This window comes from Phoenix dactylifera, chromosome 11 (genome assembly GCF_009389715.1).
Source record: "Phoenix dactylifera cultivar Barhee BC4 chromosome 11, palm_55x_up_171113_PBpolish2nd_filt_p, whole genome shotgun sequence".
NCBI lineage: Eukaryota > Viridiplantae > Streptophyta > Magnoliopsida > Arecales > Arecaceae > Phoenix > Phoenix dactylifera.
Genome location: NC_052402.1, coordinates 21,361,226 through 21,373,355, shown reverse-complemented (window position 1 = coordinate 21,373,355; position 12,130 = coordinate 21,361,226). Strand labels below are relative to the sequence as shown.

Genomic DNA, 12,130 nt, shown 5'->3' with positions numbered 1-12,130 from the left:
AGAAACAAGTAGAATAGAACGGAGCCATGGAGAAAGTTTGGTTCATTATATATTGAATTTGAATACTTTTAGACATTTAATTAAATAGCCTAATACTGTGAATGAAGGTCTTAGGGGCTAAAAAGTTTGTCAGGGCAGTCCTTTGAGCGTGTTTTGAAAAGAAGTGGTCGTCATAGAAATAATTTAAAAGCAGCACTGGGTCTAAGGATGCCACGAAGCTCAAGTTCGTCTTGTTTTTCATATTGAATTTTGCAGGCATGGACTTCTTTGGGAATTGATAGCAATTGTTGGGCAAGGTTAAAATTTTGCAATCTTGAATGGAATCATATTTCATATTGAATACCAAGCAAATTGTACAATCCATCAGTGTTGGGTTGAGTTTTGGAGCTTTAGCCAAAAAGATTATAGAAAATCAACAAAAATAGAAAAAATAAGGAAAAATAAAGCAAGTATTTACTTAACATTTTTCTTTGTATTTTATAGTCTGGAATTTCTCGGTATTATATATAGTCTCAATGGATTCATGGCTTTTAAAATATAAGATTTATCAGAAATAAAAGTGTAAAATGTTTAAAAAATTAAAGTTGTAGCACAAAGTTTGAAAATTAAATCAGATACCATTTTAATATTATAAGATGCTACTTAGAATCTTATCCCAAAATGTGTGTGTGGGCATCAATTTATAAATTTTTTAACTTTTATAAAAATATATCCATATTTGTGAATTTTTGGCCTTTTTGTGATACATGACAAAATGTAGATAAGGTTTACAAAACTCTGTCTAGTTTGAGTCAAATTTAAATCAATAACATTTTTGTTTTAGAAAAATTCATGTTTCCACCAAATGTTTTGCAACTAAACACCTGACTGCTTACAAGCGATTCAAAACTACAAGTTTTGAGTTCAATCTTGCAAATATTGCATTCTAGGGGCTTACTCTTTATCATCCAAAAGTACCTACATGAACAAAGAAGAAATTAAAAGTGGCCATTTTTGCTCAAAATTAGGTTCCATAAGTTATTTTCTATCAAAACTTCAAAACTGACCCCAGATTCAGTTTTAGTTTTGGCTAAAAGTGTAGATTTTAATATCGAAGTTGCAGACAAAACTTCAAACGTTGTTTCCATCATCGCTGGATGATTAACTGAACATAGATTTCCCATTCCACTACCTTGCACATATCTTCAAAGTTGTGAATTGTGTGATCATGTCTAGTTGATGTTACCATTAGCATGCAAATGCACCATTTACTAGTACGCTCACTTCCGATAATTTCTCCACCATGATAAAGTTCAAGCTGCTCGAGTCTTTTTTATCATCCATTCCTCGAAAGATATTGCAAGAAGGGACATAACTTTTATTGGTGTGTTGTAGACCCCTATGTTTATGCACAGGTCAGATATATACTACAATTCTTTTTGTTTGCTATTCCGTGACTTCATTACTGGGTGATGCAGAAAGCCTATAACAAAGTCTATTGTGTGATTTTAGGAATTAAAGAAACTAAGATTTGCTATTCTGTGGCCTACAGCAAGCAGACCTAATGGTAAAGAGGAGTAATATTTGATGATTTTTGAGAGTGCTTCGAAGTCAAGATATCATAGAATAAGCCTAGAAAGGGTTACAGAATGGATGAATATTTTGATGCTGTTTCGGAGGATATAAGTTCAACTCAGATTAGACCTGTGGATTGGTTCGGGCACAAATATGATAGAGCTGAATCATTAGCGAAAATTAAGGTTAAAGTGGTGAGGTTGTTATTGGCATGGAGGCTGTCTTTTTCTAAGGAAAAAAATTCCTTTTGGGTTAAAAACATAACATATGGAGGCTGTGTTTATATGGGCTAAATGGAATAGTATTTGGCTGCTTAAAATTGTTTAGCGAGATTCTGGACGGATTCGTAATCAATCTAATGTTCAGGTCTATTCTAGGTTGGTGCAAGCAGCTTCCCCTCATTTAAATAATTTGGCTAAGCTTAGTTTACTTATTTGACTTCATTTAAGGTTCTTAGGTTAAACAAAAGATGGAGGAGAAGAAATTAAGCAAGGAGATAGATATCTTGTAAAATCCTGTCTATGTTGGAAATGGACTTGTTCAACAGGCGAACCATGTAGGGTTCAGGTCGAGCTTACCCTTAAGGAATAACTAAAATCACTCATGCCCGGGCCTGGCTTCTGGGCCTACTTACTAGGTCCAAGCTCGGTTACTGGAGCTTTGGGCTAGCCCAATCTAAATAAACAGTTGTTCAATTCCTAAATCATGCTTTTTCTATAGCTGGATGGGGACAACGGTAATTTGAAAACTATACAGAGTTGAAAGATGCAGATCATGTAACCATCCTTTTGTAGGTCAAACCCCAATAAAGAATAAAAAATAATATAAAATTTATCTTTCAATGAACGGCCTTTCCTTGGGAGAATATCAAAATTATGAACGTGCTGTCACTTGGCCAATTGTCCTCCAAGTGGGTGCTGAGTGAGATAAGCTTCACTTGGCCATATGTCCCTTGCACTGATAAAGAATACCAAATTATCACGTTCTTGTGCTGCTTGTCGTCGGATCAGGGACAAGAAAATAAATAAATAAAATTTTGATTCCTCCCTAGGGAGAGGGAATGGGGAAGGGAAAGCCCGATAAAATCTCATTATGCAATGGAAGCCATCATGCAATCACCTTCCACGTGCACAAGCATTAGAGAAAGCCCGATTAGAAGAGTTCTTAGGCAGAAGCTCAGCTTGAGGGAGATCAGCATGGCTCAGAGGAAAGGTGAGTGAAGTTCATTCAGGAACTTTTGATCCACATTGGAGAGTCCTCATTGTGGTCATATGTATTTTTATTGCCATTTGATCTCTTCTTGAGTATGAGCATTTGTTAAAGTTCCTTTTTAACGTTACCTGTTCATTATTTGTCAGTCCGCTCGGCTTGCTAAAGCCCGAAATCCTTAGGACAAGTTCCAGACTCTATGGGCTGAGCCATGCCCGGAAAACAAACCTGTTTAATAAATAGACCAGGCTCGGACATCAGGATTAAAGCCAGCTTGGCCTGAATATTTTTTATTTTTCTTGTATTGTTTGTTTCTATTTGATCTATTTATTTACTTATTTGACAATTGTTGCTGATACATGAACTTAATAGAACAATAAACATGTTTAGATTGTCAGCAATATTTAATCATTCATACTTCAGCCAGAAAACCCGAGATCCAACTTAAGGCCTGAAGCTCGAGTAAGGATTTGACTTGGACTTGGAAGATAAGCCTGAATCTATATAAATTATGTTGATATGCGGGCAAAGCCAAGCCCAGCCCGATCCACAAACACATCCACATGTAACATAAGAAGCCATGATGCACAACATGTCACGATTCCTCCAGCACTTTCCATTTCACATTGCTACTGTGAGATACGGGCTGAAGCCGGCAGCCCCAGCCGACTTCAGCCCGACTCTTCTTTTGGGAAGAGCCGGAACAGAGGATCGCGATGGCGATCCTCTCCGGCTCCTCCGGGGACAAACGGGGCAAGGGCGCCGCGGGATACCCGCGGCACCCCCCCCTCCGGTAAATCCGCGGCCAACCGCGGCCGCGGATCTCGTTCGACCGCCGTGATTTTCGCGGCGGAGGGCCGTTACAATGGGACGATAAAACCCCATCTTACCTTCCCCTAGGGCCACCTCCGAGCTTCTTCCTCCTCCCTCTCCTCCTTCTCCTCCCTCTTCTTTCTTTGTTCTTGCCTCCCGAGTGACTGGTGTCCTCTTCCCGACCAAGCGCCGTCCGAATCCCCTTCGCAAGCCTTCCCCTGTTCTGAGATCCGTCCCCTCGGTTCCGAGCACCGCCGCCGCTGCTAGCTGCCGGGCCGAGCCGAGATCCTCCTTCTGCCGCCTCTGCCACCACCGGTAAGCCTCTTTTGCCCTTTATTCAGCATGCTTTCCTCCCTTGCTTTGGCCCCAAACCGAGATCTTCTCGGTTGCTTCTTCACGCCGGGAGCCGCAGCGGCCGCCGGCCGCCACTGCGATCGGCTGGCCGTCGATCGGGCGACGGCCCCCAGCCGCCTAGGCCGGCCGACCACCCCGCCGATTTCCCCCTTCCTCTCTCGGTTTCCAACTCCCCTGTCCATGGGGAGGGGGTTTTGGGGAAGATGAGGGCCCTTACGGGCCGAACGGGGCCAAGCATGGGCCCTGTTCATCGTGGGCCCGACTTGGGCCTAGTTCACTTTGGGCCCAATTGGGCCCGGTTAAAAAAAAAAAAAAAAGGGAGAGAACCCGAAACCCGAAATCCAAAAATCCGAAACCCGACCCGAAACTCGGAACCCGGAACCCAACACCTGAAACCCGAACCCGTTTGGCCAATAAATAGAATTTTGCAGTTAAGCCCTTGGCAGTATATTATTTCACAAAAGAGCCTTCTGCAATTTATGTTTGTTCCCTATAAGAAAGATTATTAAATAAGGGTCCCCAAATATATTTGATTGGTCCCTCCACTAAAGTTTTATTATAGAACAGTACCCTGTAATTAAGTATTAGTCCCTACAATAAATTTTATTGTATAAATGAACTAATTAAAAGCCAACCTTGGGCCCCATTCAGCTGGGTCTATGTGGGCCTATTGGGTCGTGTCCGATATGGGCCCTATCGGGCCATGCCCATTATGGGCTAACTCTAGGCCTTGTTGGGCCGTGTCCAATAGAATTATTTTTTGGATTTTGCTTAGTTCTGAAATTAACAAGGAATTAATTAAATTTAAACAGGTGAACCTGATTCGCCTATCTGAAGTAGGGATTAAGCGAGAAGAGGTAAGTAACTTAATGCTTCAAAGTGCATTTTTCTAAAATAATTATTAGTAGATTAAATTCTGAAATATGTTTTGTATTTAGTAAAATGGGTCTGGCATGTTAAATTTCATTTGAAAATTATGCTCTGAAATCCGTAAACTATGACTAGAAAATTTATGAAAACTATTTTTATATATATGTATTCTCAGCATGGCTATGATCTGTTCTGTTCTGTTCTGGCCCCGCCAATGGGGATTATACGTTGGACCTGTCGACTTGTAATCTGTGAGGAACCGGTTTCGACACCGTACCATCGGTGATTAGAATAGTGGTATTTGGACACCGTACCACCGGTGATTAGAATAGTGGTATTTGAACACCGTACCACCGGTGCTTAATAATAGTGGTGTTTGGCACCTTGTGCAACCCATGCCACTGGGTTACGTGGCCGTAGCCTATCATGTTGAGATTCTGGTATCAGATTTTTGGAAAAATGATAATAAGTTTTGAAAACAGTAAAACGATGTTATTTATGATTTATTCCAGACATTATCCTGTATTTTGATCTGATATGCTCTGACCCCACTTTGGGGTATTTTGTTGCTTACTGGGCTAGTGTAGCTCATTATTTTATTTTCTCTACTTTTCAGATCCAGAGGCTTGATCGCACGGGATTGGGGAGTGCGTTAGATTTCCGATGATTCCATTAGTTGTTGGCATTTCAGTTAGATTAGTTTGGACATTTGAATTATGTTAGCAAATGTTATTTTGAAATTTTGTAAGACTGCTTTTGAATATATTTAAATAATTATGTCAGTTTTGAATATCTGTATTTGCTTTGATATGATCCGATGCCTTGCACGCCTGTGCGGCCCGCCGTGCGGCGTCTGCCGCGCCTCGGGCTCGGGGCGTGACAGATTTGGTGGTATCAGAGCTCAGGTTTCAGATTCTTAGGGATTGTTTTTGAAATAGTCAGATGGAGCTTAAATTTTAGGATCTTTAGAATTCGTCAGAAAGGTTGAGAGATGGGTAGGAACTAGATAAGAGGATAATGTTCATTTGTTTTGTTAACTATTATGTATTATTCTGTTTAGATGATTTTATAACATTTACATTTTTACTGAGTCAGAATGCCGCCTCGCCGTGTCCGTAGCTTGAATCGGATGGTTAGGGGCTCTCGGGGAAGAGCCCCCACTAACCAAGCGGGCGAGGCATCGCATAGCTCAGGGCCTCAGGGTCAATCAACTCCAGAAGCTGCCGCTGGAAATCAAACTCGGGTGCTCGAACTGATCGAGGAGGTCGTCGGGTTAGTACGCCAACAGAGGCAACAACCTCAGCAACCAGTCCAACAGGATGTTACTCCTCCTGAGCAAAGAAGGAGTATAGCAGAATTCAAAAGAATGGCTCCTTCAGCTTTTAAGGGCACCACTAGCCCTCAAGAGGCCGAAGCCTGGATAGATGAAATGGAGAAAGCCTTCAGGGCAATGGAGTGCACCGATGAAGAGAAGGTCAGATTTGCCACCTATATGCTTCAGGACCGAGCTCATCATTGGTGGATGTCTGTGGAGCGCACATTGGCACCCGAGCAGGAGGCACTTACCTGGCAGAGATTCCGCACAGCCTTCTACTCCAAGTATTTCCCTTCAAGTCGCCTTAGGGAGCTAGAGAGGAAATTTCTAAATCTGTCTCAAGGAACTATGACCGTGGATGAGTATGAGGCAGAGTTTGACAGGTTAGCTCGGTTTGCTCCCACCCTCGTCATAGATGCAGAGTCTCGGATAAAGAGATTTGAAGAAGGATTGAAGCCTCACTTACGTCGGGGTTTGGCCGCAGTGCACTCAACAAACTATGATGACTTGGTAGATAGGGCCAAGAATATGGAAATTGTCTGGAAGGAAACACAAGATTCAAAAGATAGAATACAAAAGAAGAGGAGCAAAGATGATGATACTCATAGTGGACAGAATTCTAGCAGGACAGCAAAATCTCGTAATAGGTCTGGGCAATCAGAAAAGCAGGGATCTTATGGCGAGACTATCCAACAAGAGAAGCCTAAATGTGAAGCATGTGGAGGCGCCCATAAGACAGAACTCTGTAGACGATTGTCCGGCGCTTGTTTCAAATGTGGACAACAGGGTCATAGGATAAAGGAGTGCCCTTATAATCAACAAGTATCACAATCAGATCAGAGGCCCCAAGCTACAGGGACCCAACAAGTACAAGCTTATCCTGCTCCGGTTCAGTCGGCTCAGCCTTCTTCTTCTGAGCAGCGGACAGGGGGGAGACCGCGCACACAGGGTCGTATTTACGCACTGACTCAGCAGGATGCTCAGGCATCCAATACTGTGGTGTCAGGTACACTACCGGTTGCTTATGTTTATGCTTATATACTATTTGATTCTGTTGCTACGCATTCCTTGTGTCATCGATATTTGTGCAAAAACATGACCTATTTTGTGTGCTATTAGAGTATGATTTGCATGTTAGCACCCCCGTCGGGAATGGGATGACCGGTAATCAGATTTGCAAAATTTGTCCAGCTCAGATGGTAGGTAGAGACTTGCCTGTTGATTTGATAGTTATAGATATGCATGACTTTGGCATAATTCTCGGTATAGACTAGTCAGCGTCACACTTTGCTACCATTAATTGCCATGAAAAGCAAGTAAAATTTCAGACCCCTAAAGACAATGAATTTAACTTCGTAGGTAGTGGTACTTACACTTTTCCTCGAGTTGTCTCTGCTATGCAAATTAAGCAGCCTGTACGGATAATTGATAGAAAGAAACAAGTATTAAGAAGGCGCACAGTTCCCTATATCAAGATCCAGTGGAGCAATCACTTAGAACGTGAGGCTATATGGGAACTAGAGGACGAGATGAAAAAAAAAAAATATCCGGACCTTTTTGCAAACTGAGATATGTTAAATTTCGAGGACGAAATTTTTCTAAGGGGGAGAGAATGTGAGATACGGGCTGAAGCCGGCAGCCCCAGCCGACTTCAGCCCGACTCTTCTTTTGGGAAGAGCCGGAACAGAGGATCACGATGGCGATCCTCTCCGGCTCCTCCGGGGACAAACGGGGCAAGGGCGCCGCGGGATACCCGCGGCACCCCCCCTCCGGTAAATCCGCGGCCAACCGCGGCCGCGGATCTCGTTCGACCGCCGCGATTTTCGCGGCGGAGGGCCATTACAATGGGACGATAAAACCCCATCTTACCTTCCCCTAGGGCCACCTCCGAGCTTCTTCCTCCTCCCTCTCCTCCTTCTCCTCCCTCTTCTTTCTTTGTTCTTGCCTCCCGAGTGACCGGTGTCCTCTTCCCGACCAAGCGCCGTCCGAATCCCCTTCGCAAGCCTTCCCCTGTTCTGAGATCCGTCCCCTCGGTTCCGAGCACCGCCGCCGCTGCTAGCTGCCGGGCCGAGCCGAGATCCTCCTTCTGCCGCCTCTGCCACCACCGGTAAGCCTCTTTTGCCCTTTATTCAGCATGCTTTCCTCCCTTGCTTTGGCCCCAAACCGAGATCTTCTCGGTTGCTTCTTCACGCCGGGAGCCACAGCGGCCGCCGGCCGCCACTGCGATCGGCTGGCCGTCGATCGGGCGACGGCCCCCAGCCGCCTAGGCCGGCCGACCACCCCGCCGATTTCCCCCTTCCTCTCTCTCGGTTTCCAACTCCCCTGTCCATGGGGAGGGGGTTTTGGGGAAGATGAGGGCCCTTACGGGCCGAACGGGGCCAAGCATGGGCCCTGTTCATCGTGGGCCCGACTTGGGCCTAGTTCACTTTGGGCCCAATTAGGCCCGATTAAAAAAAAAAAAAAAAGGGAGAGAACCCGAAACCCGAAATCCAAAAATCCAAAACCCGACCCGAAACTCGGAACCCGGAACCCAACACCTGAAACCCGAACCCGTTTGGCCAATAAATGAAATTTTGCAGTTAAGCCCTTGGCAGTATATTATTTCACAAAAGAGCCTTCTGCAATTTATGTTTGTTCCCTATAAGAAAGATTATTAAATAAGGGTCCCCAAATATATTTGATTGGTCCCTCCACTAAAGTTTTATTATAGAACAGTACCCTGTAATTAAGTATTAGTCCCTACAATAAATTTTATTGTATAAATGAACTAATTAAAAGCCAACCTTGGGCCCTATTCAGCTGGGTCTATGTGGGCCCATTGGGTCGTGTCCGATATGGGCCCTATCGGGCCATGCCCATTATGGGCCAACTCTAGGCCTTGTTGGGCCGTGTCCAATAGAATTATTTTTTGGATTTTGCTTAGTTCTGAAATTAACAAGGAATTAATTAAATTTAAACAGGTGAACCTGATTCGCCTATCTGAAGTAGGGATTAAGCGAGAAGAGGTAAGTAACTTAATGCTTCAAAGTGCATTTTTCTAAAATAATTATTAGTAGATTAAATTCTGAAATATGTTTTGTATTTAGTAAAATGGGTCTGGCATGTTAAATTTCATTTGAAAATTATGCTCTGAAATCCGTAAACTATGACTGGAAAATTTATGAAAACTGTTTTTATATATATGTATTCTCAGCATGGCTATGATCTGTTCTGTTCTATTCTGGCCCCGCCAATGGGGATTATACGTTGGACCTGTCGACTTGTAATCTGTGAGGAACCGGTTTCGACACCGTACCATCGGTGATTAGAATAGTGGTATTTGGACACCGTACCACCGGTGATTAGAATAGTGGTATTTGAACACCGTACCACCGGTGCTTAATAATAGTGGTGTTTGGCACCTTGTGCAACCCATGCCACTGGGTTACGTGGCCGTAGCCTATCATGTTGAGATTCTGGTATCAGATTTTTGGAAAAATGATAATAAGTTTTGAAAACAGTAAAACGATGTTATTTATGATTTATTCCAGACATTATCCTGTATTTTGATCTGATATGCTTTGACCCCACTTTGGGGTATTTTGTTGCTTACTGGGCTAGTGTAGCTCATTATTTTATTTTCTCTACTTTTCAGATCCAGAGGCTTGATCGCACGGGATTGGGGAGTGCGTTAGATTTCCGATGATTCCATTAGTTGTTGGCATTTCAGTTAGATTAGTTTGGACATTTGAATTATGTTAGCAAATGTTATTTTGAAATTTTGTAAGACTGCTTTTGAATATATTTAAATAATTATGTCAGTTTTGAATATCTGTATTTGCTTTGATATGATCCGATGCCTTGCACGCCTGTGCGGCCCGCCGTGCGGCGTCTGCCGCGCCTCGGGCTCGGGGCGTGACAGCTACATCATTAAATTCATATTAAGATATGTATTTCTACAATGTACCATCAAGTATCCTCAAGCATTTTCCGTTTCATGCTGCTACATCATTGAATTCATATTAAGATATGTATTTCTACAATATATTAGAAAAATCCAATCTTCGAGGAGATGCTCCTAGTTCCGGTGACAAAATTCTTCAAGGATCTGCTAAAGAAACCCCTAGCAAGCATGAGCCAAGCCACTTGCCTCTTCCTAAAGTATAACTTGGAGATAAGATGCTTAAGTTAGATATAAAATCGAACGACAAAGGTAAATGTTCAACTACAACAAAGGAGCTTCATATCGTCGATCTGTCAAATGGAACTAAATGGATAATCGATGACAAGATTGTAGTCGATCTACTCAAAAAGTACAAGTCTGCACCTGATCAGAAGACGAAAGATGAAATTATAAAACTTCTTCAGGTCAGCCAAAAGAGAAATTACATTGGACACAAGCTATAAAATATTGCCCATCCTCCTTTATTTTATCCTGTTTTATGTTTATCTAACATTTATTTATTTCCTTGTCTCACTTGCAGTCAAGGGTTGCTTCGTTGAGCACCAAACGTCGAGGCCGGTCAATCCCATGAGATTTGCCAAGCATCAAAGGACAGAGCAGGAGGTGGTTTGGATGGAAATCGTTTGGACTCCGACAAGCCCAAAAATCAAAAATATCAAGAGAGCAAGATAACCAAGGGCCTTCAAAATTTGAAACTCGACACTAATAACAAGGCTGGCAAGGAAAAAGAAGTGGATAGATACAAAATGAAATAAATGATTCGTTAAATAATGTTTTTAGGACCTCAAAGATTTGTGGCTTGCGGTGATTGTGTAGCATGATAACACCACAACTTTTGAGAATCTTGTGGCATGTAGAAGCTTGATGTTATCGCATATAATGAGGCAATGTGGTCTTTTACCTTTGAAGTTTGGCATAACCGTTTATGGTAGGTTTGTGAAAATTAAATTATATGCTTTGGTTATAGGGTGGAAATGGCCTGACTTTGCACGCTTTGAAGATCTTAGATTGCTAATAGAGGATAACAGAACGAAGTGTTAGTTTGGAATTATCAAGGAAGTTTTAAGGAGCAAAAATTTTTGGAAAATCCAAACAAACTATGTGGAATATAGGCTCACTTGCAACATATGGAATGCCAATTACAACAAGAAAAACAAAATCAAGCTTAGAGCAAAATTGATATAGACAAGAAAACTAAAACAAATAATATAAAATTCTATTTTAGTGGGCAAATGAGGAAATATTAGTATTATCAGTAAGATATGGAGCTTGTTAGTTAAGGAGGGAGAAAATATATAAAAAAAAGGGCCTTTTGGCTCTTCGCTTTTTATAAAAAAATATTAGTTAACATTTTCAATGCTCATTAGAGTAAGATATCTTTTTTAATCTCTAATTTTTATGTCAGCTGATTTTTTTTCCTAGATAAATAGTTGCTGAGCAATTTTTCCTAATATTCTTAATATAATTACAAATGGCCAATAATTTTAGCTAGGTGGATTAGGAAGCATCTTAATTGCAATGCGTGTAGCCTTTTTTTATTTACACGGAGTATAGATGCGTGTGCCTGCTCCCCAAATATTAGTATCTCTCTCAAAGAGAAATAAACCCTGCAGTAAAGAATACCTGGTGGATCATTTTGAAGTAATTTTTATTAAAAAAAATAGAACCCTCACGGAGTCCAAAATAATACTCAAATCTTTTCCTGCCGTGCATTATACGTTCAAATAAAATTAGATGGGAGAAACAATATGCTTCTATTTATTAAATTCACTCTCTTGACTAAGATGACCTTATGAATTTGTTATATTCAAATTGCCTTCAAGCCGAATCTTGTAGCAAAAATCTTCAACGCCACATGCTTTATATTAAAATTCTTGAAGGCAATTGGTGGAAGTACATAAGATTTCCAATCCGTGAAAAGGAGGAGCTATTATTGGCACGTGCTCAGGGCCGGCCCGTCCGTTAGGCGACCGAGGCGGTCACCTAAGGCCTAGGCCCGAAGAAAGGCCCTGCATCGCTGAGAAATAGCTGTCAACTGTAGCTTGTCCCAATCCCATCGCCATGGCTGTAAA

The 12,130-nt window shown here is 42.0% G+C and overlaps 2 protein-coding genes and 1 long non-coding RNA gene across 3 annotated transcripts in view; 2 read left to right on the top strand and 1 right to left on the bottom strand.

Moving 5' to 3' along the window:
* Nucleotides 1-938: 938 nt before the first annotated feature.
* LOC120112440 (E3 ubiquitin ligase PQT3-like) overlaps nt 939-12,130 on the bottom strand; it is a 28,432-nt gene continuing 17,240 nt past the window's right edge. Inside the window, exon 7 of the mRNA XM_039131884.1 lies at nt 939-957. The gene's annotated coding sequence lies outside the window, so the exon portion shown is untranslated. The remainder of the gene's footprint in view (nt 958-12,130) is intronic.
* Nucleotides 2,660-10,966, top strand: LOC120112441. The gene is made up of 3 exons (XR_005514079.1): nt 2,660-2,766; nt 10,146-10,462; nt 10,579-10,966. It is a non-coding gene; the product is annotated as an uncharacterized LOC120112441 (long non-coding RNA).
* Nucleotides 6,557-9,881, top strand: LOC120112439 (DEAD-box ATP-dependent RNA helicase 3A, chloroplastic-like). Its single transcript, XM_039131883.1, has 2 exons — nt 6,557-7,121; nt 9,750-9,881. The coding sequence occupies exons 1-2, from the start codon at nt 6,644-6,646 to the stop codon at nt 9,761-9,763; spliced, it is 492 nt and encodes a 163-aa protein (XP_038987811.1). The 5' UTR covers nt 6,557-6,643; the 3' UTR covers nt 9,764-9,881.